Below are 27,360 nucleotides of genomic sequence, written 5' to 3' on the forward strand. Positions count from 1 at the left end.
CCCAGCCCTCCTGGAACAGGCCAGAGTAGACACATGAAGGCCTGTGTGGCCAGCAGTGGACTCCGCCCCAGTGTGGAAAAGTAAATTTTGCCATGTTCTGTGTCCCTACGTGTCATCCATCATATGTTATATGTGCATGATTAAATATGCATAAGCATTCCCCATGTTCGATTAATGACGCAATTATAGTTGTGTCCACCTCTAGTATGCCAGTTTCCAGTCCTCGTGAATACTACGAATATCAGGCCTATGTAAAGCTACGTTGCCACGTTTCTCAGTGTGCACGTTATTCTATTATAAAGTCCCCGTTTCTAGGCCTCAAAGGGGCCTGGACACCAGATTCAGCTCCTGTCTCCTGAAGCCTCGCTGAGGAGCGATACAGCCCCCACCTGTATCCTCGACCCTTCACTTACTTCCTGCCTCGCAGTGCCCGGCCCAGCCTGGCTCAGCCTCTGAGTCTGCCAAAAGTATGTTATAGTTCCAGTTATCAGTTCAGTCCTCCTTCTCTGCATTCCTAAGCTACTGAACTGCATCAATAGTTTCCGTCATTGTCTAGCCTTCACGTCTCCACGTTAGAGAAATACTGCATTTAATGGTCATTTAATATTCTTCATCACGCACTACATGTAGAATAATGCATGGTCCAGTCTTAGAATCAAGTCAGCCTTTCCCCTCCTGACTTCTAGTTTATATCAACATGTTCTCTAAACATCAGATACTAGATACTGTTTAGGTACATGTCGCCCTGACTCTCCAGACTTCAGTCTCTGCTCCTAGCACAGAGTTCATAGCCCCCAGCTTCTCCTAGTGATACGTCATTGCTAGTTTGCGCGCACCATCAGGTTAGAGGTCCCGGCTCCTTAGGTAGCCCCCTCCATGGTTTCCGCCCCATTCATGACATATTCTGTTACGTTTGCATCACATGTCTATGTATACGCCCTGTTACACCTCTTTTCCCCCTTATCTTTCGCGACTGCTACGCGTCACGCCTTCTGCTCCACCCACTGCTACGCCTACTGCAATGTAATGCTATGTGTTTGCGTTATGTATATATGCTCATGTATTGTTATTAAAAGTGAGCGCGCTCATCCCAGACCGAGCCCCAGCAGCTGCTGGGCCCTGCCGTCCTATTCCTATGCAGGTTGTCCTGTTCCTGTCCTTATGCTGTATTAAACCTGCAAAACTCCTACTACCTCGAATCTTGACTCTTATTTATTGAGCTATCTGTTATGATATATGTCTAGTCAAAAAGAGAGGTATTATTTATTTATTTACCACATAATGGCGCCCGAACAGGGACTTGCCCTTTCCCCACGCGTCGGTGAAGCCACGCCGACCCCCTGACCCTCTGCAGCCGTGACGGAACCATACCGTGCACCGGCAGATATTTCTGCTTCAAGTATCCCTCAGGCCCACGGAGGAGACGGAGGAGGCGGTCCAGCATCCAAACGAGACGGTGGAGGAACGCGGCGAGTCCCGACCAGAGCCCAAGCCAAGAGTCCAAGGTCCGAGGTATCCAGAGGTCCACCCGTAACTGAAGTCCGAAGTTCGTCGTCCGTCGTCGTGGCAGTTCAGTCCTCCGATCCGAGGCCTTCCGTTCTTGCTGCCCGGTGAGTACCATTACTGGGGTAGTATCTAGACAGGGTCAATCTAAATTGACTCTGGTCCGTGGGTTGGTGGTACACAGACTCACAAACGAAGTGTTCACCTAGGTGGATACGGGTCTTGATGCGTCCCTTTATGGGACCGGTATGTTCCGTACTGTTTCAGCAGTGCATCCAGTAACTCTAGTCTGTTCCGTTCTCGAGAAAATTCTTGTGTTTCTGTTCTCAGTATTCCAGGTAATATTCTGTCCGAACTGTTATGTTATGATGTTGTTCAATGTATTTCCAATGTCGTGGTATGCCTGAATTGTTCTCCAAATTGTTATTGTTTCTCGTGTATTGTATTGTGTTCCGATTTAAGTTTACAATGTCTCTCTTTTCGAGATTACGTCAGTTAAAAACTAGAAAGGGTTTGTTAGAAGAAGCAGTTCCTGTTCCGCCGAGGGACAGTCCAGGTCATTTTATGTATCAGAAGCATGGCATAAGCGCCATATTGTATCTAGATTTATGGGTAGAGTATACCAAACAGTTAGAAGAAAAGTATAGATGGCCCGTATCGGGTACGTGGGATGCCGAATGCATCATGCGAGTAGAAGAGGCATTATGGAAAAAGAAAGCCAGACAGTCACAGAAAGATGCCATCGAGTTATGGCGCAAAGAAGCTCATAAAAGAACTGAAAAGGAAATCAGAAAGTCAGAATTAAGTAGAGAATCCTTAGAACGAGCACAAGAAAAAGAACTAATCGAGATAGTTGAACAAGTCAAAGTCGAACAGTCAGACAGACAGAGGCATGCCCTTATTAGGGGTATGTATCCTCTCCTTGCCGAGGGCTTGCCAAAAGCGACCCCAGAGGCATCCAGTAATTTCCCGCCACCATTAGTTCCGACCAAACTACGTCACAAACAGACCGCAGCTGATATTTTTATTTCGTCCTATTTGGACGACACAGTCCCAGAATATGCAAATCCTGTTCGCGCTCCACCAGTCCCTGTAAATCAGGCACTTCCCGCTCCTCCAGACACCGGAGTACCTGTTACGGTACCCCCGGTCCAGCCCGCCATACAAGTCCAGCCTGCATTTCCATTTCCCACTCTGCCAGGACGAAGAGCCTCAGTAGACCTAGACTCTAGTTTAGGGGCCGCAGGGGGAGGTCCTCCTCAAACCCCGCCGCCACACAAGCGTTTAACGTTAGCCGAATTACATGCACAAGCGTCACAGCGTACGCCCAGACATCAGACTGTAGCAGAAATAAGAAAATCCCTTGCCGAATGCGGCTATGATCCAGTCCCAGGCGAGGATAATATGGTTTTATATTCATTCCGCGTAAGAAAGGTGGCCGAGTATCTAGTCACCTTACCGAATATGAAAGAAGATCTAGACAGAATATATCGTTTCATCCGTACAGGGGAGGATCCAGAAAGTATTAGCGAGGCCATGTCTCAAAGGAAAGCCGAGATCCAGCTCATGATATTAAAGTTTCTGATCAATTGTCTAATAAGAGAACAAGATTACCCGTCTAAAGATCCGGCCGAAATGAAAATCCTGACAAGGTGGAGTGATAATATAGCCGAGGGTAAGCACAAGACCGTCGGTGCTATGGAGAGTATGTACAAGAAAATCCGTAGAGAAATAATAAAGATACACGAACAACGTAAAGCAGCACAAGTAAGCGAGAAAGAAAGTAACTCTGATACTGAAGAGGTAGAGGACGAGAATCCCGCCAGAATAGCGTATGTAGGAAAATCTAGATTTCCAGATCGCCATTTACGCCTAGAACACAAGTCTATTTCTCATTCTCCAGCACCAGAACAAGGTTCTCTAGAACAAGTGTTCCAAGCTACCGATCACATTCTGAAATCACGAATCGGTTACAGTGAGTTAAGTACCATGCATGAACAAGAACTAGCCCGATCAGCAGTCCGATGGATTACTGATTCTACCACTTTTCCAGACGAAATAGTGGCACAAATGCTTCTGAAACTGCCCCCAGCCGAGCAACGACTGGTGGGTATGTATATGATCCAGCACCTCATCACATTGTATGAGGGTCAGCACTCTGATCCAGGTCCGTTACATGATGTCCTGAACGAGTTACTCCAGTATAGATGGAAAGGTCTAGGTACCGATTTAATTAGTGTCATTCTAGAACAGCGTCACAAATATAGAACGTTTCTGAACCCGCATTTTGCTCATGCCTCACCTCCAGAAGGTAAACCATTTTACATGGAAAGACAGAATCCGTTACGAGAAGTCCACCCAGTTAAATGAACGGGTGGCGAAATGCAGCGAGTGTTTGTATACACTCCGATTACAAAGATGGAACTCCTCGAGATGAAGAAATTAATTCCCTGTCATGACAAAGATCCAGCAGGGTTCCATAGAGAATTAAAAGACATGCTCCGTATGGGAGAATACACATATCCAGATATAATTAAAATGTTAAAGGTTCTGCTGCCCGCAGGGGTGTATGAAAAGCTCAAGGAAAAAGAATGGGAGGTGGGAGAGAAAAAGATCGATTGGGCAGTTCTAGAAGCCGAAGATAAGGCACGAGTACCAGGTACCGGTCTTGGAGATAAATGTAAAGAATTACCAGAATTATTAATACAAGTTTTACCTAGATTATTGACAACGAGAAAAGAAGACTGGGATGCAATCTCAGCCTGTAAACAGAAGCAAGATGAGGATATTAGTGATTTTTATTCTAGATTTGAAAAGTGTTTTAGTATCAACAGTGGCCTCAAGACGAGTAGTGAGTCATACCCTCACCTTTTTGTTACTAAATTAGTCGAGAATTCAAGCCCACCAATTAAAAATCGAGTTCTGAAAGTCGAAAGTACCTGGCAAGCTAATACCCCGTCCCAGATGTTGCAAATGCTTCAATACCACCAGAATAGAATCAGGGAAGAGCAAGAACACGAAAGAAAACGTATGAAAGACACGAAGATGAAAGTACTAGTTGCACAATCTGTTCCTCAAGACAGTCAGAAGAGGGGTCCGAATCAAGCCAGTCATCCTGCAGCTCCCGTTAAAGGGAATTGCAATTATTGTAAACAGCCAGGTCATTTTATAAATGAGTGTGCAGTTCTGAAACACAACATAGCTACTGGTAAGACTAAAGAAAGACCACGTCCGCCTAGACAAGAACAAGTTTCACAGATTCCTCAGCCACAGAATGCACCACAGACAGTTACCGCGCCGCAGCCTATTGCTGCAACACAGCACGTTACATCGCAGATGTACCAGTATGCACAGTCTGAGTATCCAGAGTACCAGCAGTATTCATGAAACAGCCTAGAGAGGGAGGTAGGCTTGCCTCTCATCGAGATACCTGTAGATCAAGAAGGTCCCTATGTTCATAGTCAAGTATTAGGGAAAGATACAGGGGCAAGTAGGACCACAATTAGTCACGCCGAAGTTCCAGGGGCTCCGCTCTCAGGCTCAAGAAATGTTTCCCTTGGATTTTCAGGAAAACCTATCGTAAATGAGATTTCAAAGCCAGTTACTCTAGAAGTAGGTCCATTGTCCCGCACTACTGATCTGTTACTTACTAAGTCATGTCCAGAAAACCTATTAGGCATTAAGACACTGAAAGAGTTAGGTGCAGTTATATGCTGTTCCCCAGAGGGAATACGATTGTTCCTACGTGACTTTAAGGGTCACTATGTATTACGAGATTTTGATTCAAGACTGTCTAATGTTCCACAGCACTTATGGGCGCAAGGTCCAACTGATGTAGGTTACATGCAAATCACACCCTATCGTGTGACTCTCAAGCCAGGTGTAGTGTTACCACGAATCAGACAGTACAGATTGCCACCAGAGGCTGTAGCAGCCTTATCCAAAATTATTGACGAGCTCATGGCTCAAGGAGTGGTTGTAGAAACTGACTCCAATGTATGTAATTCTCCGATCATTCCAGTCATGAAACGTACTGATCCAAATGCACCCCCAGTATATCGATTAGTGATTGACCTACGAGAGCTTAATAAATGTATTATTCCGCAGTACCCAGTTGTCCCAGACATCTCTTCCCTATTAACCGCCATTGATTCCGAAGCCACGTTCTTCACTGTCATAGACCTCAAGAACGCATTTTTCAGTGTTCCTATTCATCCAGACAGCCAGTTCCTTTTCGGATTTTGTTTAAATGGAAGGAGCTATATGTTTACACGAGCTCCTCAAGGTTTCACAGAAAGTCCTAGTATTTACAGTCAAGCACTCAAGAGACAACTAGACAACATTCACATGCCAACTGACACTGCCCTGCTCCAGTATGTCGATGATCTACTGATCACAGCCCGTTCTGAACGTGCTTGCGAGCGAGCATCCCTTACAGTCTTGTATTTTCTAGCCGAGATGGGGCACAAGGTGTCCCCTTCTAAGCTTCAATTCTGTGTCCAGCAAGTGGTCTACTTAGGACACTTACTGTCCAAGAGGGGTAGGCAGTTGACACCAGACCGTATCCAGTTAATAGCGAGTCTTCCTCAGCCCAAGACCCAGAAGGAGGTACGTGCTTTTATCGGCCTTACTTCTTACTGCAGACAATGGATTCCCCAGTATGCATTTCTAGCCAAGCCACTGATACAGTTAACGACACAGGAGGCAGCCGTAACGACTGTCCTCCCTTGGACATCTGAACATACACTTAGTTTCAATGAGTTAAAGAAAGCCCTATGCCAAGCTCCAGTTCTAGCGACACCGAACTACAGTAAGCCTTTTACACTTTTCATTACTGAACGTGAAGGTACAGCATTATCTGTTCTCACACAAGATCAAGCAGGACAATACAAGCCCTGTGCTTATTTTTCGAGCACATTAGATCCTGTAGCCCAGGCTCTGCCTGCGTGCCTCAAGTCAGTTGCAGCCACAGCACTAGCTATCAGACAAAGTGATTCCATAGTCTTAGGACATACCTTGACAGTACAAGTTCCACATTCCGTGGAAGTTCTTTTAAACCGAACACAAACTCAGCACTTGACAATTGCACGTTTAACAGGTTATGAATTGACACTGTTCCAGCCACACATAGAAATCAGACGCTGCAACATCCTGAATCCTGCTACACTGTTACCATCAGTTAATTCAAATCCTGCCACACATGACTGTGTGGAAGTAGTTAACATTACGACAAAGCCAAGACAAGATCTGACAGATACTCCGCTACCAGACCCCGACCTGACACTTTATGTGGATGGTTCATGTATGAGAACTAGTACAGGAGAACTAGGCGCCGCATATGCAGTGACTACTGACACTGAAGTTATTGAAACACACCGTATTGATACTCTGTCCGCTCAAGCAGCAGAGCTAGTTGCTCTGACACAAGCCTGCATACACGCCAAGAACTTGAAAGTTAATGTTTACACAGATTCACGCTACGCATTTGGAGTTGTACACGACTTCGGAGTGCTCTGGCAGGAGAGAGGTTTCATGACTTCTCATGGAACCAAGATTCAGCATGGTCTCCTTATTCAAGCTCTGTTAGATGCCATACACTTGCCGACATCTATCGCTATCATGAAGTGCAAAGCACATACGAAAGTTACTGACATTATTTCCCAAGGTAATGATCTAGCAGATCGCACAGCCAAGCTTACAGCACAGACTCTAGACATTCCAGTTAATCAGACACACACTCCAGATCCGATTACATGCATGACAGTTAAGGACCCTACACAAGATGTCATAGACATACAGTTACACGCTACTCCCGAAGAAATCAAGAAATGGTCCGAACAAGGAGGGGTCCAGACAGATCAAGGATGGTTAACAAAGGGTAGAGCCACATGGTTTCTCCCCGACTCTATGGTTCAAGTCATTATTAATACCGCACATAGTCCAGCACATTTAGGAGAAAAAGCTATGTTAGACAGTATCCAGAACATTTGGTTCAACAAGCATTTACGAGCTGCAGCCAAGCACAAAGTCCGTACCTGTATGATATGTTGTCAGTTTAATCCAGGTAAAAGTGTCCCGGTGGAACAAGGTGGATTCCAGCCCCCTGACCACCCTTTTGAAGTCCTCCAGATGGATTATATTCAGATGGAGCGATGTCGAGGTTTCAAGTATGTCCTTGTAGTTGTATGCGCTTTGTCCAGGTGGACAGAAGCATATCCAGTCCCAGATTACACAGCCGCGACCACTGCCAAGCAGTTGGTTCGTGAGTTCTTCCCTCGTTATGGACTCCCTAGAGTCGTATATTCTGATAACGGCCAGCCATTCTCATCTGAACTCATGAAGCATGTTTCCCTGTTGTTAGGGTACCAGTGGAAGTTTCATTGTGTACGCCATCCTGAAGCAGCCGGTCTCGTAGAAAGACATAACCAGACTCTGAAAATCCGTATTGCAAAAGTGTGTAAAGAAAAAGGTGTGGACTGGCTAGTAGCTCTGCCAGTCGCTTTATTTTATATGCGCATGGTCGCACATTCCAGATCAGGTCTGTCCCCGTATGAGGTCGTTTTCGGCCGCCCCCCTAATATGTGGGGTACTCCTAGACCCCGAAGTATTACCGATGTTTCAAGTAATATGCTGACAGATTACCTAGCTTCCTTGATGTCTGCCCTCAACTCATGTCGTTCACAGGTTGCCGCCGCATTTCCAGACAATACCGAGGTGGCACCGCATGAAATCGTTCCAGGATCCATGGTGATGGTCCGCAACTTTGACAGATCAAGTCCGCTGGAGCCTCGTTGGAAAGAGCCCCGACAGGTCCTCCTCACCACCCGTACAGCCGTGAAGTTGGAAGGACGCAAAGGCTGGGTACACCTTTCTCATGTCAAACTTTTTAATGGACTGAAACCCGTCTTAAAGAACATTTCCCAGGATTTGAAGGATTGCCAAAGCATTGTTCTCAAGGACTGTCCCGCAAAAGACATTGCTACAACCCCTCCCCTGATAGAGAAAACTCCACAACAGGAGTACAAGCTAAAACTCCGGTCTAGTAAAATAAGTCAGTCAGTTTGATTGTCTAAGTCCTCCCCTAGGTGAAACGGTTAGACTGTTTCTGACATGTATAAAATAGACCCCCATAGTGAGAGAGTTAGTCAAAACTCAATCCGATGTATCGTTTTTCTATGTTTCATATTATTTCTCAGCCTTATGATTTCCTGCACCAGTTATGCATTCTACCTGTATTTCCCAGTTCTTCATGTAAATAAGTCTGCTAATGCTACAGTAGAGCACACGTTTAGTGATCTGCCTCCTCATGAACTCTCTTACCGCCTCGCCATGCGAAATAACTCATTTATCCGCATGTTACATTACTCACACCAGACCAGCAATGCCACTAATTGTTGGGTGTGTGGTCGACTCCCCCCTTTCCAGACACCGAAGGGAGTTCTGCCACTTTTTCCTTATCCATTTTCACATAATGGTTCGTGTGGAGCATGGTCCACGTTAACGTCATCCTCAACAGATATATCTTTTCTTAACAATACATGTTTTCCAGACAAGCAAGGTCTTCCCCACAGAACAGGTTTAGATCTAGAAAATGAAGTGTATAATTTAGGTAATTATTCATCGAATTTCATGGTCTTGAATGTTCAGTCTGATACTACTCCAGACTTACCTGCTATTTCAGTACTACCAGTCAAAGGCGAATTATGTGTCCGAAATAAGGGTTCCATACACGTAGGACATAGTGATTGTACTACTATTGTCAAGTATAGTGACAGTGGGAAATCTATTTTCAAAGCTTCACGTCATTCTTATTTTATTTGTGGTCAAACCGCATATGTTCGTCTGCCCCTCGATTGGGAGGGAACCTGTTACATTGCCTTCCTACTGCCACCAGTTTTCCTAGCCCCACCTGATTATCATAGAAATACACATCTAGTACACGTTAGACATAGAAGGGAGTCCCCAATTGTCGATTATACTGAAACTGCTCTAGAACAGTATACAGATTTCAACAAAGGTTTCTTTTTCTTTATAGGACCTATCCAGAATAGTAAACTGATCCGTAGGTTAACCAGAACCCTCGAAGCAGTAGTCAATGAGACTGCTTCTGCTCTAGGTAACTTAACCGAAGAGCAATCTGCTATGAGATTTGTCGTTTTACAGAATCGTCTCGTCCTTGACGTCATACTGGCCGATAGGGGCGGGGCCTGTAGAGTCATCGGATCTAGTTGCTGCATTTTCATTCCAAATAACGCGCCGTCTGTTTATTCAGCTATAACCAGACTCCATAAAATTGCCCATCTGATACACCAAGATCCAGGCACCTGGACATGGTCCGGTTGGTTCTGGAATATAATTTCCGCATGGGGATGGAAAATATTGTCCTTTCTAGGTATTGCAGTAGCGATCATATTCAGCTGCTGCCTCTGTATACAATGTGGCCCTGCGATTTGCGGCATTTGTGCTACCTCTTGTATTCCTAGTCCCAAGCCCCGTTCTAAATCCCGTTCCAGGATAATTCGAGACGAGCAAATGATACTGTATGAAATGATAGACGGTATCATGAAAATTGATGTTTCCTGATGGAAACGTAGTGACAAGGAGGGAATGTGGAAAAGTCAATTTTGCCATGTTCTGTGTCCCTACGTGTCATCCATCATATGTTATATGTGCATGATTAAATATGCATAAGCATTCCCCATGTTCGATTAATGACGCAATTATAGTTGTGTCCACCTCTAGTATGCCAGTTTCCAGTCCTCGTGAATACTACGAATATCAGGCCTATGTAAAGCTACGTTGCCACGTTTCTCAGTGTGCACGTTATTCTATTATAAAGTCCCCGTTTCTAGGCCTCAAAGGGGCCTGGACACCAGATTCAGCTCCTGTCTCCTGAAGCCTCGCTGAGGAGCGATACAGCCCCCACCTGTATCCTCGACCCTTCACTTACTTCCTGCCTCGCAGTGCCCGGCCCAGCCTGGCTCAGCCTCTGAGTCTGCCAAAAGTATGTTATAGTTCCAGTTATCAGTTCAGTCCTCCTTCTCTGCATTCCTAAGCTACTGAACTGCATCAATAGTTTCCGTCATTGTCTAGCCTTCACGTCTCCACGTTAGAGAAATACTGCATTTAATGGTCATTTAATATTCTTCATCACGCACTACATGTAGAATAATGCATGGTCCAGTCTTAGAATCAAGTCAGCCTTTCCCCTCCTGACTTCTAGTTTATATCAACATGTTCTCTAAACATCAGATACTAGATACTGTTTAGGTACATGTCGCCCTGACTCTCCAGACTTCAGTCTCTGCTCCTAGCACAGAGTTCATAGCCCCCAGCTTCTCCTAGTGATACGTCATTGCTAGTTTGCGCGCACCATCAGGTTAGAGGTCCCGGCTCCTTAGGTAGCCCCCTCCATGGTTTCCGCCCCATTCATGACATATTCTGTTACGTTTGCATCACATGTCTATGTATACGGCCTGTTACACCTCTTTTCCCCCTTATCTTTCGCGACTGCTACGCGTCACGCCTTCTGCTCCACCCACTGCTACGCCTACTGCAATGTAATGCTATGTGTTTGCGTTATGTATATATGCTCATGTATTGTTATTAAAAGTGAGCGCGCTCATCCCAGACCGAGCCCCAGCAGCTGCTGGGCCCTGCCGTCCTATTCCTATGCAGGTTGTCCTGTTCCTGTCCTTATGCTGTATTAAACCTGCAAAACTCCTACTACCTCGAATCTTGACTCTTATTTATTGAGCTATCTGTTATGATATATGTCTAGTCAAAAAGAGAGGTATTATTTATTTATTTACCACACCAGCCCTCCTGGAACAGGCCAGAGTAGACACATGAAGGCCTGTGTGGCCAGCAGTGGGACTCCGCCCCAGCCCTCCTGGAACAGGCCGGAGTAAGAACATGAAGGCCTGTGTGGCCAGCAGTGGACTCCGCCCCAGCCCTCCTGGAACAGGCCGGAGTAAGAACATGAAGGCCTGTGTGGCAGCAGTGGACTCCGCCCCAGCCCTCCTGGACACATGAAGTCCTGTGTGGCCAGCAGTGGACTCCGCCCCAGCCCTCCTGGAACAGGCCGGAGTAGACACATGAAGGCCTGTGTGGCCAGCAGTGGACTCCGCCCCAACCCTCCTGGAACAGGCCGGAGTAGACACATGAAGGCCTGTGTGGCCAGCAGTGGACTCCGCCCCAGCCCCCCTGGAACAGGCCGGAGTAGACACATGAAGGCCTGTGTGGGCAGCAGTGGACTCCGCCCCAGCCCTCCTGGAGCAGGCCAGAGTAAGAACATGAAGACCTGTGTGGCCAGCAGTGGACTCCGCCCCAGCCCTCCTGGAACAGGCCGGAGTAGACACATGAAGGCCTGTGTGGGCAGCAGTGGACTCCGCCCCAGCCCCCCTGGAACAGGCCGGAGTAAGAACATGAAGGCCTGTGTGGGCAGCAGTGGACTCCGCCCCAGCCCCCCTGGAACAGGCCGGAGTAAGAACATGAAGGCCTGTGTGGCCGGCAGTGGACTCCGCCCCAGCCCTCCTGGAACAGGCTGGAGTAAGAACATGAAGGCCTGTGTGGCCAGCAGTGGACTCCGCCCCAGCCCTCCTGGAACAGGCCGGAGTAAGAACATGAAGGCCTGTGTGGCCAGCAGTGGACTCCGCCCCAGCCCTTCTGGAACAGGCCGGAGTAGAGACATGAAGGCCTGTGTGGCCAGGAGTGGACTCCGCCCCAGCCCTCCTGGAACAGGCCGGAGTAGACACATGAAGGCCTGTGTGGCCAGCAGTGGACTCCGCCCCAGCCCTCCTGGAACAGGCTGGAGTAGACACATGAAGGCCTGTGTGGCCAGCAGTGGACTCCGCCCCAGCCCTCCTGGAACAGACCAGAGTAAGAACATGAAGGCCTGTGTGGCCAGCAGTGGACTCCGCCCCAGCCCCCCTGGAACAGGCCGGAGTAGACACATGAAGGCCTGTGTGGCCAGCAGTGGACTCCGCCCCAGCCCTCCTGGAACAGGCTGGAGTAGACACATGAAGGCCTGTGTGGCCAGCAGTGGGACTCCGCCCCAGCCCCCCTGGAACAGGCCGGAGTAAGAACATGAAGGCCTGTGTGGCCAGCAGTGGACTCCGCCCCAGCCCTCCTGGAACAGGCCGGAGTAGAGACATGAAGGCCTGTGTGGCCAGCAGTGGACTCCGCCCCAGCCCCCCTGGAACAGGCCGGAGTAAGAACATGAAGGCCTGTGTGGCCGGCAGTGGACTCCGCCCCAGCCCTCCTGGAACAGGCCGGAGTAAGAACATGAAGGCCTGTGTGGCCAGCAGTGGACTACGCCCCAGCCCTCCTGGAACAGGCCGGAGTAGAGACATGAAGGCCTGTGTGGCCAGCAGTGGACTCCGCCCCAGCCCCCCTGGAACAGGCCAGAGTAAGAACATGAAGGCCTGTGTGGCCAGCAGTGGACTCCGCCCCAGCCCTCCAGGAACAGGCCGGAGTAGACACATGAAGGCCTGTGTGGCCAGCAGTGGACTCCGCCCCAGCCCTCCTGGAACAGAGCAGAGTAGACACATGAAGGCCTGTGTGGCCAGCAGTGGGACTCCGCCCCAACCCTCCTGGAACAGGCCGGAGTAAGAACATGAAGGCCTGTGTGGCCAGCAGTGGACTCCGCCCCAGCCCTCCTGGAACAGGCCGGAGTAGACACATGAAGGCCTGTGTGGCCAGCAGTGGACTCCGCCCCAGCCCTCCTGGAACAGACCAGAGTAAGAACATGAAGGCCTGTGTGGCCAGCAGTGGACTCCACCCCAGCCCTCCTGGAACAGGCCAGAGTAGACACATGAAGGCCTGTGTGGCCAGCAGTGGACTCCGCCCCAGCCCTCCTGGAACAGGCCAGAGTAGACACATGAAAGCCTGTGTGGGCAGCAGTGGACTCCGCCCCAGCCCTCCTGGAACAGGCCAGAGTAGACACATGAAGGCCTGTGTGGCCAGCAGTGGACTCCGCCCCAGCCCTCCTGGAACAGGCCGGAGTAAGAACATGAAGGCCTGTGTGGCCAGTAGTGGACTCCGCCCCAACCCTCCTGGAACAGGCCGGAGTAAGAACATGAAGGCCTGTGTGGCCAGCAGTGGACTCCGCCCCAGCCCTCCTGGAACAGGCCGGAGTAGACACATGAAGGCCTGTGTGGCCAGCAGTGGACTCCGCCCCAGCCCCCCTGGAACAGACCAGAGTACACACATGAAGGCCTGTGTGGCCAGCAGTGGACTCCGCCCCAGCCCTCCTGGAACAGGCCGGAGTAGACACATGAAGGCCTGTGTGGCCAACAGTGGACTCTGCCCCAGCCCCTCTGGAACAGGCCGGAGTAGACACATGAAGGCCTGTGTGGCCAGCAGTGGACTCCGCCCCAGACCCCCTGGAACAGGCCAGAGTAGACACATGAAGGCCTGTGTGGCCGGCAGTGGACTCCGCCCCAGCCCCCCTGGAACAGGCTGGAGTAAGAACATGAAGGCCTGTGTGGCCAGCAGTGGACTCCGCCCCAGCCCTCCTGGAACAGACCAGAGTAAGAACATGAAGGCCTGTGTGGCCAGCGGTGGGACTCCGCCCCAGCCCTCCTGGAACAGGCTGGAGTAGACACATGAAGGCCTGTGTGGCCGGCAGTGGACTCCGCCCCAGCCCTCCTGGAACAGACCAGAGTAAGAACATGAAGGCCTGTGTGGCCAGCAGTGGACTCCGCCCCAGCCCTCCTGGAACAGGCTGGAGTAGACACATGAAGGCCTGTGTGGCCAGCAGTGGACTCCGCCCCAGCCCCCCTGGAACAGGCCGGAGTAGAGACATGAAGGCCTGTGTGGCCAGCAGTGGACTCCGCCCCAACCCTCCTGGAACAGACCAGAGTAAGAACATGAAGGCCTGTGTGGCCAGCAGTGGACTCCGCCCCAGCCCTCCTGGAACAGGCCGGAGTAGACACATGAAGGCCTGTGTGGCCAGCAGTGGACTCCGCCCCAGCCCCCCTGGAACAGGCCAGAGTAGACACATGAAGGCCTGTGTGGCCAGCAGTGGACTCCGCCCCAGCCCCCCTGGAACAGGCCGGAGTAGAGACATGAAGGCCTGTGTGGCCAGCAGTGGACTCCGCCCCAGCCCTCCTGGAACAGGCCGGAGTAGACACATGAAGGCCTGTGTGGGCAGCAGTGGACTCCGCCCCAACCCTCCTGGAACAGGCCGGAGTAGACACATGAAGGCCTATGTGGCCAGCAGTGGACTCCGCCCCAGCCCTCCTGGAACAGACCAGAGTAGACACATGAAGGCCTGTGTGGCCAGCAGTGGACTCCGCCCCAGCCCTCCTGGAACAGGCCGGAGTAGACACATGAAGGCCTGTGTGGCCAGCAGTGGACTCCGCCCCAGCCCTCCTGGAACAGGCCGGAGTAGACACATGAAGGCCTGTGTGGCCAGCAGTGGACTCCGCCCCAGCCCTCCTGGAACAGGCCGGAGTAAGAACATGAAGGCCTGTGTGGCCAGCAGTGGACTCCGCCCCAGCCCTCCTGGAACAGGCCGGAGTAGACACATGAAGGCCTGTGTGGCCAGCAGTGGACTCCGCCCCAGCCCCCCTGGAACCGGCCAGAGTAAGAACATGAAGGCCTGTGTGGCCAGCAGTGGACTCCGCCCCAGCCCTCCTGGAACAGGCCGGAGTAGACACATGAAGGCCTGTGTGGGCAGCAGTGGACTCCGCCCCAACCCTCCTGGAACAGGCCGGAGTAGACACATGAAGGCCTGTGTGGCCAGCAGTGGACTCCGCCCCAACCCTCCTGGAACAGGCCGGAGTAAGAACATGAAGGCCTGTGTGGCCAGGAGTGGACTCCGCCCCAGCCCTCCTGGAACAGGCCAGAGTAGACACATGAAGGCCTGTGTGGCCAGCAGTGGACTCCGCCCCAGCCCCCCTGGAACAGGCCGGAGTAAGACAATGAAGGCCTGTGTGGCCAGCAGTGGACTCCGCCCCAGCCCCCCTGGAACAGGCCAGAGTAGACACATGAAGGCCTGTGTGGCCAGCAGTGGACTCCGCCCCAGCCCTCCTGGAACAGGCCGGAGTAGACACATGAAGGCCTGTGTGGCCAGCAGTGGACTCCGCCCCAACCCTCCTGGAACAGGCCGGAGTAGACACATGAAGGCCTGTGTGGCCAGCAGTGGACTCCGCCCCAGCCCTCCTGGAACAGGCCGGAGTAGACACATGAAGGCCTGTGTGGCCAGCAGTGGACTCCGCCCCAGCCCTCCTGGAACAGGCCGGAGTAAGAACATGAAGGCCTGTGTGGCCAGCAGTGGACTCCGCCCCAGCCCTCCTGGAGCAGGCCAGAGTAGAGACATGAAGGCCTATGTGGGCAGCAGTGGACTCCGCCCCAGCCCTCCTGGAACAGGCCGGAGTAGAGACATGAAGGCCTGTGTGGCCAGGAGTGGACTCCGCCCCAGCCCTCCTGGAACAGGCCAGAGTAGACACATGAAGGCCTGTGTGGCCAGCAGTGGACTCCGCCCCAGCCCCCCTGGAACAGGCCGGAGTAGACACATGAAGGCCTATGTGGGCAGCAGTGGACTCCGCCCCAGCCCTCCTGGAACAGGCCGGAGTAGAGACATGAAGGCCTGTGTGGCCAGGAGTGGACTCCGCCCCAGCCCTCCTGGAACAGGCTGGAGTAGACACATGAAGGACAGTGTGGCCAGCAGTGGACTCCGCCCCAGCCCTCCTGGAACAGGCCGGAGTAAGAACATGAAGGCCTGTGTGGCCGGCAGTGGACTCCGCCCCAGCCCTCCTGGAACAGGCTGGAGTAGACACATGAAGGACAGTGTGGCCAGCAGTGGACTCCGCCCCAGCCCTCCTGGAACAGACCAGAGTAGACACATGAAGGCCTGTGTGGCCAGCAGTGGACTCCGCCCCAGCCCTCCTGGAACAGGCCGGAGTAAGAACATGAAGGCCTGTGTGGCCAGCAGTGGACTCCGCCCCAGCCCTCCTGGAACAGGCCGGAGTAGACACATGAAGGCCTGTGTGGCCAGCAGTGGACTCCGCCCCAGCCCTCCTGGAACAGGCTGGAGTAGAGACATGAAGGCCTGTGTGGCCAGCAGTGGACTCCGGCCCAGCCCCCCTGGAACAGGCTGGAGTAGACACATGAAGGCCTGTGTGGCCAGCAGTGGACTCCGCCCCAGCCCTCCTGGAACTGGCCGGAGTAGACACATGAAGGCCTGTGTGGCCAGCAGTGGACTCCGCCCCAGCCCTCCTGGAACAGACCAGAGTAAGAACATGAAGGCCTCTGTGGCCAGCAGTGGACTCCGCCCCAGCCCTCCTGGAACAGGCCGTAGTAGACACATGAAGGCCTGTGTGGCCAGCAGTGGACTCCGCCCCAGCCCTCCTGGAACAGGCCGGAGTAAGAACATGAAGACCTGTGTGGCCAGCAGTGGACTCCGCCCCAGCCCCCCTGGAACAGGCCGGAGTAGACACATGAAGGCCTGTGTGGCCAGCAGTGGACTCCGCCCCAGCCCTCCTGGAACAGGCCGGAGTAGACACATGAAGGCCTGTGTGGCCAGCAGTGGACTCCGCCCCAGCCCTCCTGGAACAGGCTGGAGTAGACACATGAAGGCCTGTGTGGCCAGCAGTGGACTCCGCCCCAGCCCTCCTGGAACAGACCAGAGTAAGAACATGAAGGCCTGCGTGGCCAGCAGTGGACTCCGCCCCAGCCCTCCTGGAACAGACCAGAGTAAGAACATGAAGGCCTGCGTGGCCAGCAGTGGACTCCGCCCCAGCCCCCCTGGAACAGGCTCCTGGGCTTGGACCCACTGCCCGGCCGTGGACCCCGGGGCCGCAGGTTCTAGTCTCTCCATCTGCACACAGGAGCCAGCCCCCCCCCCTCCTTCCTGTTGGTGCAGTCCAGATGGCCGCCCCCTCTGGGTTTGTTATTGGCGGGGCTGGCTCGGACCCACATGTTTCGCCCTCCGAAGCATTCCTCGCCCGTTATTTTTATCGACGGTAATTGCTGCATGACTTTCAGATGTGCTGGTGAGAGGCCAGCTGCAGGGATGTGCAGGGTGAGCGGCCCTCTGCTGTCCGTGACGTCAGCCTCGGGATGTAAGGCCTGCTCCGTGCCAAGAAATGCAGGGTCTGCTTCCAGCCGCTAGGCCGGAGCAGCCCCACGGGAAGGCTGTGGGGTGCAAAGTATACAAGCAGCCGGGGCCCCTGACAGCGCGAGCCCGTCTGCAGAAGGAACCCCTAGCCTCGCACCCTCTCGAGTCAGTGGGTGTGTTTATAAAGCGCCTCTACACCGTACATCCCTTCTAGGCGCCTCTGTATTCATACCCAGTGCTTTCTATTCATCTTTGAGTAACGGGAGCGCGCGCTGGTCACATGAAGTTATGGATGACCAGGGCTTTAAGTGGGATGAAAAAACTGTGTGTGTGAGGGGGGGGGTGTCTCAAAGGGGCGTATCCGATGTGATTATGGGCGTGGCTAAAAAAAGCATTTATTCTGAAAATCTGTGCCTAGCATAGTGTGACGCACTACTGGTATTTTGCTACTTCTGTCATTACATCCAGATATATAATCCAGCACAGCAAGTATTGCATTTACAACAAGCCAGTATTATTGGCTTTGTCAATGGTTGTTAGATGTGTATGCCCATTGAGAGGCACTGCGTTGTGCTAGCTGCAGTGGCCTCCTGATGACAGCAGTAGCATTTTTTTTATTACAAATTAAGCACTGGGGTCACCCCAAGGTGAGATGAGTTACAACGACCGCGGTGGAGCCAGTGGTAGCATTACACTGAACCCCTCAACCGATGCTACTGAAGGTGAATGCTAGGGATATAGTTTGGTTTGTGAGGGGAGAGTTGTAGCTGGGAGAGGAGGGGTGTAACTGGCCTTCAAGGCGCCTCTTGGTGGTCCTCTAGGCACGCTTCGCAACATTTTATTAATCCTGATGGGAATGTAGATCAACAAATAGGGCAAAAGCCTTGTACATCCTCAGGGTGAGTTAAGACACTCTACCAAAGAAACTATTGATGCAGCAACATACCAGGCTGACTTCACAAGATGTCGAGCAGAAAACAATGTGCTTTGTATTTCCTGATGTGTTTTATTTCTTCTCCCTGCAGGAACCAGAGCAGGGGAAATGTCCCTGGGAAGACAGGAGGCCTTCGAGACCTTCAAGAGAGACTGTGCAGACAGTGTCACCATTGAAGACAACAAGCAGCTGCTGAAGCAGAGGTGAGTCTGAGTGGAACCTGCAGCTGGGGGTGGACACCACCGCTCTCTGCCAGATGCAGAATAGTGCTTAGAAAGAAGGCTTCTCTCAGTGAAATGCTCTGTCTGCTCTTGTTATTGCTTGCTGTTGCATGTGCTTGTTGCCGTTTAGTGACCTTTGCACTGGAACAAATGACAAAGCTTTGATTACAATTTTTTTGCCAGCGGCTAAACCACTGAGTGGACACAGCAGGTGTCCTGAACCGCCTGGAGGGGGCGACACTTATAGAATCACCTGAACACAGTGATGCAAGGAATCCTTCTGGCAGACTGACACCTGACCGCCCTCCAGTGGTTCCGTTCTTTTCTTGCCGATCGTACTTTTTGCGTAGCCATTCCTCCCCATCAGTCCAAATTCCATCCGCTGGACCAGGGGGTCCCCCAGGGGTCCTCGCTGATCAATCAATCAATCATGCCATTTGTATAGCGCACTACTCACCCGGGTGGGTCTCAAGGCGCTTGGGGGGAGGGGTATGCTACTGCTCGAACAGCCAGGTCTTGAGTTGTTTCCCGAAGGCGAGATGGTCCTGGGTCAGCCGAAGGTGGATGGGGAGGGAGTTCCAAGTCTTGGCAGCCAGGTAAGAGAAGGATCTTCCTCCGGCGGTGGCTCTTCGGATGTGTGGTACGGCTGCGAGGGCGAGGCTGGTGGACCGTAGCTGGCGGGTGGGCGTGTAGAAGGTCAGGCAGTCGTTGAGGTACTTGGGGCCCAGGTCGTGGAGAGACTTGTGTGCATGGGTGAGGAGCCTGAAGGTGATCCTCTTGTCGACGGGGAGCCAGTGCAGGTTCCTCAGGTGGCTGGAGATGTGGCTGCGTCGGGGGACATCCAGGATGAGTCGGGCGGAGGCGTTCTGGATGCGCTGGAGTCTTTTCTGTAGCTTGGCTGTGGTTCCGGCGTAGAGGGCGTTTCCGTAGTCCAGTCGGCTGGTGACGAGTGCCTGGGTGACAGTCTTCCTGGTCTCGGTCGGGATCCAGCGGAAGATCTTGCGAAGCATACGCAGGGTGTTGAAGCACGATGAGGAGACGGCGTTGACTTGTCTGGTCATCGAGAGGGAGGGGTCCAGGATGAAGCCCAGGTTGCGTGCGTGGTCGGTTGGCTTGGGTGCGGTGCCCAGGGCTGGGGGCCACCAGGAGTCGTCCCAGGCGGAGGGCGAAGATCCCAGGATGAGGACTTCCGTCTTGTCCGAGTTCAGTTTCAGGCGGCTGTCCTTCATCCACTCGGCGACGTCTTTCATCCCTTCGTGTAGGCAGGTTCTGGCGGTGTCGGGGTCTCTGGTGAGGGAGAGGATCAGCTGGGTGTCGTCGGCGTAAGAGATGATGTTGAGGTTGTGCTGGCGTGCGATGGCTGCGAGAGGTTTCATGTAGATGTTGAAGAGAGTGGGGCTGAGTGAAGATCCTTGCGGGACGCCGCAGATGACTTCGGTGGCCTCAGAGCGAAACGGGGGGAGGCGGACTCTTTGTGTTCTTCCGGCGAGGAACGAGATGATCCACTCCAGTACCTTCTCTTGGATGCCGATGTTGCTGAGGCGCTGGACTAGGGTGCGGTGGCAGACCGTGTCGAACGCAGCGGAGAGGTCCAGGAGGATGAGGGCCACTGTTTCCCCCTTGTCGAGCAGGGTCCGGATGTCGTCGGTGGCTGCGATGAGGGCGGTCTCGGTGCTGTGGTTGGCTCTGAAGCCGGACTGCGAGGGGTCGAGGGATCCGTTCGTCTCGAGGAAGGCGGTCAGCTGTCTGTTGACGATCTTCTCGATGACTTTAGCAGGAAAAGGGAGGAGCGAGATGGGGCGGACGTTTTTGAGATCGGTGGGGTCCGCTGTAGGTTTCTTTAGGAGGGCACTGATCTCGGCGTGCTTCCAGCTCTCCGGGAAGGTGGCGGTGTTGAAGGAGGCGTTGATGATGTTCCGGAGTTGGGGTGTGATGGTGGAGTCGGCCTTGTTGAAGACGTGGTGTGGGCAGGGGTCGGTCGATGATCCGGAGTGGATGGTGTTCATCGTGCGGGCTGTGTCTTCGGTGGTCACCGTGGTCCAGGTGCGAAGGGTGGCAGTGGGGGGCGTTGGTTCAACTGTTGGGTGCGTGGGTGGGGCGCCAAAGCTGTTGTGGATGTCGGCGATCTTGCGGTGGAAGAACGAGGCAAGGGAGTTGCAGAGGTCTTGTGACGGAGTGATGTCGTTGGTGCCGGTGCTGGGGTTGGAGAACTCCTTGACGATAGTGAAGAGCTCTTTGCTGTCGTGGGCGTTGTTGTCCAGTTGTTCCTTCAGGGATTTCTTCTTGGTGGTGCGGATGAGCTGGTGGTGCTTGCGGGTAGCGTGTTTGAGGGCAGTCATGTTGTCGGTGGTCCCGTCGAGGAGCCAGGCTTTCTCGAGGGTGCGGCAGGTCTTCTTGGAGTCCTTGAGGTCGTCGGTGAACCAGGATGCCTTCTTGCTTCTGGGTCTGCTGGGAGGGTTCTTTAGTGGCGCGAGGTCGTCGGCGCAGGCGGTCAGCCACTGTGTGAAGTTGTGGGCTGCTTCGTTGGGGTCCGTTGTGTTGGCGGGTGGGCTCTGGCTGAGGGAGGTGGTGAGCTGGTCTGCGGTGATCTTGCTCCAATTCCTGTGAGGTACCTGTTGCGGGTGGTGGTGGGTCGTGGATCTTTTGAAGCTGAAGTGGACGAAGCTGTGGTCGGTCCAGTGGAGTCCGGTGGCGTGGCTGAAGGTGATGTACTTGCTGGAAGAGAAGACGGGATCAAGCGTGTGGCCGGCGTAGTGGGTGGGGGTGTTGACCAGTTGCTTGAGTCCGAGGTTGGCGAGGTTTTCCAGCAGGGCGGTGGTGTTGCGGTCCTTGTTGTTCTCCAGGTGGTAGTTGAGGTCCCCGAGGAGGATGTAGGGCTGAGCCCCACGCTATTCAATCTGTATGTGAGGCCGCTGGCGGATGTCGTCACAGTGGGGCCTGACTATGGTCTCATATGCTGACGACACCCAGCTTGCGGTCACGCTCAGCGGGGACTCTGACGTGGATGCCCCTAGGTTCCAGAACGGGCTGAGGGCGCTTGGCAGCTGGATGAATTCCAACCATCTCCAGCTGAACGCTAATAAAACTGACATCATGGTTATCGGCAAGAAATCGGAACTACGGGGTGACATCTGGTGGCCTCTGGAATTGGGACCTACCCCGACAGCCGCCAGTTGCTTTGGCATTTTGCGAGGATTAAGACCTGCCCTGAAATTCTTTGATGCCCCCACCAGGCAACTGGTGCTGCAGGCGACGGTGATCTCTCGGCTGGATTATGCCAGTTCTCTCTTGATTGGGGTGAATCAAGCTGAAATCACACGTCTGCAACGGGTGCAAAATGCGGCAGCCAGGGCGGTGGTTGGTCTGCCCAAGTTTTGCTCCGCTGCTAGTACTCTGAAGTCTCTGCATTGGCTTCCTGTCAAGCAGAGGATTGAGTTTAAAGTACTCTGTTTGTCCTATAAAATCTTTAAGGGACCTTCGGCGCCGATCCTTACGAATCTTTTGACGCCTTATGTCCCTGTCCGCTCTTTGAGATCTTTAGGCCAGGATCTCGCATTTGTCCCCCGGTTCAAGCTTAGCCGAGCTGGAGGCCGCTCATTTAGAGTTCGGGCTGCTGCCCTCTGGAATTCTCTTCCTTTAAAGATACGTGCATCTGACAATCTTTTTCTGTTTCGTAGGGCCATCAAGACTTTTTTATTCCCTTAAAACCTGTTTCTTCTTAGTTTGCTGCCTTTTTTAGTTGTGTTGTGTCGACTACCTTGTCAGGCGCCAGGACGCCCCTTTGCTGGGGCAGCTGTGCGCCGAATAAATGTCTATAACATAACATAACATAACTGAGGCAGAAGCAAAGCACAGGGGAAACGTCGTTTACAACGCGGTGTTTACACCGTACTACCTTTTCCCCGCAGCTATTACAACGCAAGTAGTTACTACGACTTGCGCTGGATGGCGCTGTGGGATAAGGAATGTTTTAATTTTATAGTCCAACACTTTCCCTACTGTTACGGGGACTGGTGTTGGAATATAAAATAAAAAAATTCCTAAATCCGCGCCCTCCAACGCAAGTCGTTGTAACGACTTGCGTTGTAAAACCTGCGATGTCAAGTACCGCGATCTAAAAGATCGCGTTGTACTGACACACATCCAAAGCACAGACTTCCCTCAAGCATCCTTGTCTCGACCCTGGTAGCATGAGCAGCCCAAGGGCTGACTCAAAAAGCAGTATCATTAGAAGGATATAAGATATAGGGCCAGATGTGTCAAGATACCCTTTTGTGATTTCTTAATAGCGATTTTTTAAGGAATCGCTATTTAGAAATCGCAAAATGGTATGTATGTAGAAATTCGCTATTTTTTAGTGATTTCTTAAAATTCCTTAATTGCGATTAGCAAATTGCGAATCGCAATTAAGGAATAATTTCCCATTCATTTCTATGGGCCAGGAGGCCCATAGGAATGAATGGGAAGTTATTCTCAATTTGAGATTCACAATTTGAGAATCGCAAATTGAAAATAATTTCAAGGGTGCAGGGGTGTCCAAAGGACACCCTGTTGCACCCCTGAAATAAGCATGGGTGCACGTGTGGCGGACATACATGCCCTAGGGGCATGTGTGTGCATCACATGGCACTTTGAAAAATGCTAAAATTGACATTTTTCAAGAAATTCGCAAATTACCACCAACTAATATAAAAAAAAAAATCCTAAATCCGCGCCCTCCAACGCAAGTCGTTGTAACGACTTGCGTTGTAAAACATGCGATGTCAAGTACCGCGATCTAAAAGGTCGCGTTGTACTGACATACAATGGAGTTCTGGACTTTTTGGTTCCGTCCAGAGGTGTCAGGGACAACACCCGAAGACCCCGGAGTTCAACCTGTCTCGGTGCACAAACAAACAGAAACACGGGCTTCTCGATGGTGGCGTCAAAGACCAAAGGTTTATTACTGCAGGGACACAGAAGTCACAGAAACTACACATGGGCAGTATCTAGGAGCCTGTTCAATTTGTACAAAGAGGGTTGTTCCTTATATACTGAATATTGGGCTTCAGGCAAATTTCTTTACATGTTAGCACATTCCAAAACCTTTGTATCTTAAACAATAAATATTTGGCGTTGCACAGGAATCGTCATCAATATCTGATGTCAAAACATTACGAACGAGGGGTTCCCACTATTCCATCATAATCCCATGTCAACTTCTCATTCAAGACCCGGACCGCCTCATCGTAAATTTCGTTACCTCCCCCTAATAAAGGCCCAGAAGGAAAGGAGCAGAGCCAGGTGCAGAAGATAGAAAAGTAGGATAAGAGATGTTTGTGGGTCGTAAATGGGCACGGCTACCAGCTTCGGCCGCCTAATCATGATCAGACCAACGAACACGAGAACCAGTATAGCAGGACTGGCCTCAGGCTGGGGAGGCAGCTCTTGCCGAGTCATGCTGCCACAGCGTTGCTGGCCTAAGGTGCACGTGTCACTAGCAAGGTGAATTGCCGGCTAAAGCCTACGTGTCCTTAAATGACAAAGAGGTCATTGCGTGTCCATTGACTATGTGAGGGCAAGGAATATAAAATGGCTTCCTTGTTCTAAGATGGATGCCACGGGTAGAACAGAAATGTGTTTGTAACAGGAGTGCTCTTGCTCGTAGCATAGCGAAAACACCAGGATATACTAAATGGATCATTTGCGGTTCACTGATACCAAAATTATGCATTTGCGACAATGTTACAAACACGGGTAAAATCGTCACGGAACCTCAGACCCTCCTTTTGCCCTTACATAGGCAATTACTCAGTCTATGTCAGAATCTAACTCTATGCTCATTAGGTCAGTGACATGTTGTTGCATCATCATCCTGTCTCGTGCCTTTTCTCCTAATGCAGGTGGTTTTCTGAAACAGGTTGCAGCACAGAGGCTACACAAAGCGGGACCACATTGGATAATAAGGCAGCATGAGAACAGAAATACTAGGATGACACCAATGACCATCAGAACCTTCCATCCCCACGCTGATACCAGAGTCCAAAACCACTCCATGAAGGACCAGTTTCCCTTGTCTACGTGTATAGAGTCGGAAATCTTGTGTAGCTTAGAGATCGCTTCATAGACGGTTGGAGCATTATTGGGAATAAAAACACAGCAGCTCGATTGGATCATTCTGCATACCCCACCTCGATCTGCAAGTATTACGTCTAGAACCATACGGTTCTGCAACGTCATGAGACGATCCGCCTGAAGCTCAGCTGTTAAGTTACTAAGGGCACCAGCAGTTTCTGTAATAGTAGATTCAACTACCCGTGTTAGTTGACGTAGATTTCTACTATTGGCCATAGGCCCCCAAAACGGAAGGAAACCTTTGAAGAAGTCTCCAGCTTCCTGACCAGCGGTATCTTCCTTGCTGAAGACACCCCTTGCTACTCTGGTCTTGTGATAATCAGAGGAAGCAGTGTATGTCGGAGGTAACAATCGAGCAATATAACATGAACCTGAGAAGTCAGCAGGCAGCCATGTATACGCTCTGTCTTGACAGATGAAGTAAGTACCCCTAGCAGTAAGGAAGGCAGGGGAGGAGTTAGACGGAAATACGTAAGTCTCAACGCACTCACTCCTCCCTAGCTGAGCTCTCAGATTTCTCCCATTTCCTTGCAAACAGACCTGACCTCGGTGAGGCACGACCCAGACTGAAGTGGAGCTTTTACGCTTGCTTTCTCCCAAACTAAGGCGATACTCGGTAGAGTTCCAACTCAAATACACCCGTAATTCATCTCTAGGGTAAGATGGAGTATTATTGACGTCTTTAATCATGTCAATAATTCCCTGGACTAAAGCTTTGTTGGCTGAGTTGTATTTAGTGGACCGTGGTGGACGCGGAGGATAGGTCTCAAGGGCATATGAAAAAATGGTCTGAAAGGCCTGAAATGATCCATTGTAGCTAAAAGGCAAGACTAGATAGGGAATGCCTTTATCCATAGTGTGAGGTATCAAGCCACACACCCAGCAGTCTGTAGTATTAACTACCAGTTGGTGTTGATGCAAGAGCTGTACAAATGTATTGTTAATAAATTCTGAGCGTCGAGCTTGTTCGTGTTCAGGAAACGAGTGAAAAGAATGCATAGAAGAAACCGTAGAAGTAGTAGGATCAAGGGGAGGTACTGTAGTTACCGGCATAAAAATCAAATGTACACCAAAGATGATTCCACCCACCAACATTATTAAAACAATTAAAAATGTAACTGCACATTGCATTAGAAAGCATTTGCTGTGAAGTATTCTGTACAGTCTATTTCTGCGCACATAAATTACATTCTTTCGTTGCGGCTCAGGAAGCTCCATCTTCTACAATCCGCTCGTGACCACTGATGATGTGTACGTAGATGAAAATGCCTCTATCAGCCCTGGGAGTTCCCAGAACTAACAGAAAGATCGACCTTGTGTCTGACCCCCGCAGATTCAACTAGGCACACAGCCACGACCCTACGGCTACCCAGACGGCAAGGCAAAATTTTTAAAACAACAAAAATAATAGTAAACTTCCTGGCTGAAGGCAATGTATAGAAAATTCAAATCTGAAAATAGGCAGTTTCCTGCTTTATTTGTCCATATTGCGAGGTCGCAAGTTGTATCTCAGTTTTGCAGGAGCTGTCTGATCTGGAAATAATATATTTTCAGCCGACGCTGCAATGTTCGCGTTTGCAGATGACAAATGTTCTTTTGGTGCAGATGGCAAGTGTTCAGGGTTCAAAAGAGCAGTTTCAGGAGGAGAGTCAGAGTTTGATGTATCAGTGATCAGTTCTGCATCACTGAAAGGTATGAACCTGGGGACTTGTCCTGTTTCAGAGGCACCGATTCCTTTCTTTACCTAGTTGTCGTAAGGAAGTGGCAGAGGCACACGTTTGACATGTGTCGTATGGATCCAGTTCTTCCGTCCGGCCACACGAATAGCAGTTCTCGTTGCCAATAAGACTTGGAAAGGGCCGATGAATCTGGGCTGAAGATTTTTCGTTCTTGCAAAATTTCTAATGACTACTTGATCCCCCAGGTTTCAGCTGATGACCTGGACTCTCCGGTGGCTTTGGCAATGCATCGAAAACCTGTTGGTGAATAAGGCTCAATTTAGCAGTCAAGTCGAAAAGATAATCAATTAACATTGGGTATTCCAGCTGCTTAAATTCTTTCGGTCTAGGTACCCCCCAAACATTTGCAGGACGACCAAAAATTATTTCATATGGACTAAGCCCTACTCTAGAATGTACAGTTGATCTTGTTGATAACAAAGCCAAAGGCAGTGCATCTGGCCAGGGCAAACCCGTGGATGCTTGTATCTTAGCAAGTTTCAGTTTAAGGGTGCCATTGTAACCCTCAACTAAACCCGCGGACTGGGGATGATTCGCACTATGAAACTTTTGTCTAATCCCTAGGCCGGCACACACACTCTGCATAACTTTCCCTACGAACTCACTTCCGTTATCTGACCATACAATCCGTGGCATTCCGAATCTGGGGAAGTATTCTTTAAGGAGGATTTTGGCAGTGGACAAAGCAGTATTGTCCTTTAGCGGGTATGCTTCGATCCATCTGGAGAAAGCACAAACTACCACCAGGACGTATTTCAGATTATTACAACGATCCATGTGAAT

At 51.2% G+C, this 27,360-nt stretch overlaps 1 protein-coding gene across 1 annotated transcript in view; it reads left to right on the plus strand.

Annotated features, from left to right (window-relative positions):
* KIF6 (kinesin family member 6) overlaps positions 1 to 27,360 on the plus strand; it is a 1,617,941-nt gene that overhangs the window by 971,135 nt on the left and 619,446 nt on the right. The window contains exon 14 of the mRNA XM_078647330.1: positions 18,595 to 18,706. Coding sequence (XP_078503456.1) covers positions 18,595 to 18,706 — 112 coding nt within the window. The remainder of the gene's footprint in view (positions 1 to 18,594; positions 18,707 to 27,360) is intronic.

This window comes from Lissotriton helveticus, chromosome 6, assembly GCF_964261635.1.
Source record: "Lissotriton helveticus chromosome 6, aLisHel1.1, whole genome shotgun sequence".
Classification (NCBI taxonomy): Eukaryota; Metazoa; Chordata; class Amphibia; order Caudata; family Salamandridae; genus Lissotriton; species Lissotriton helveticus.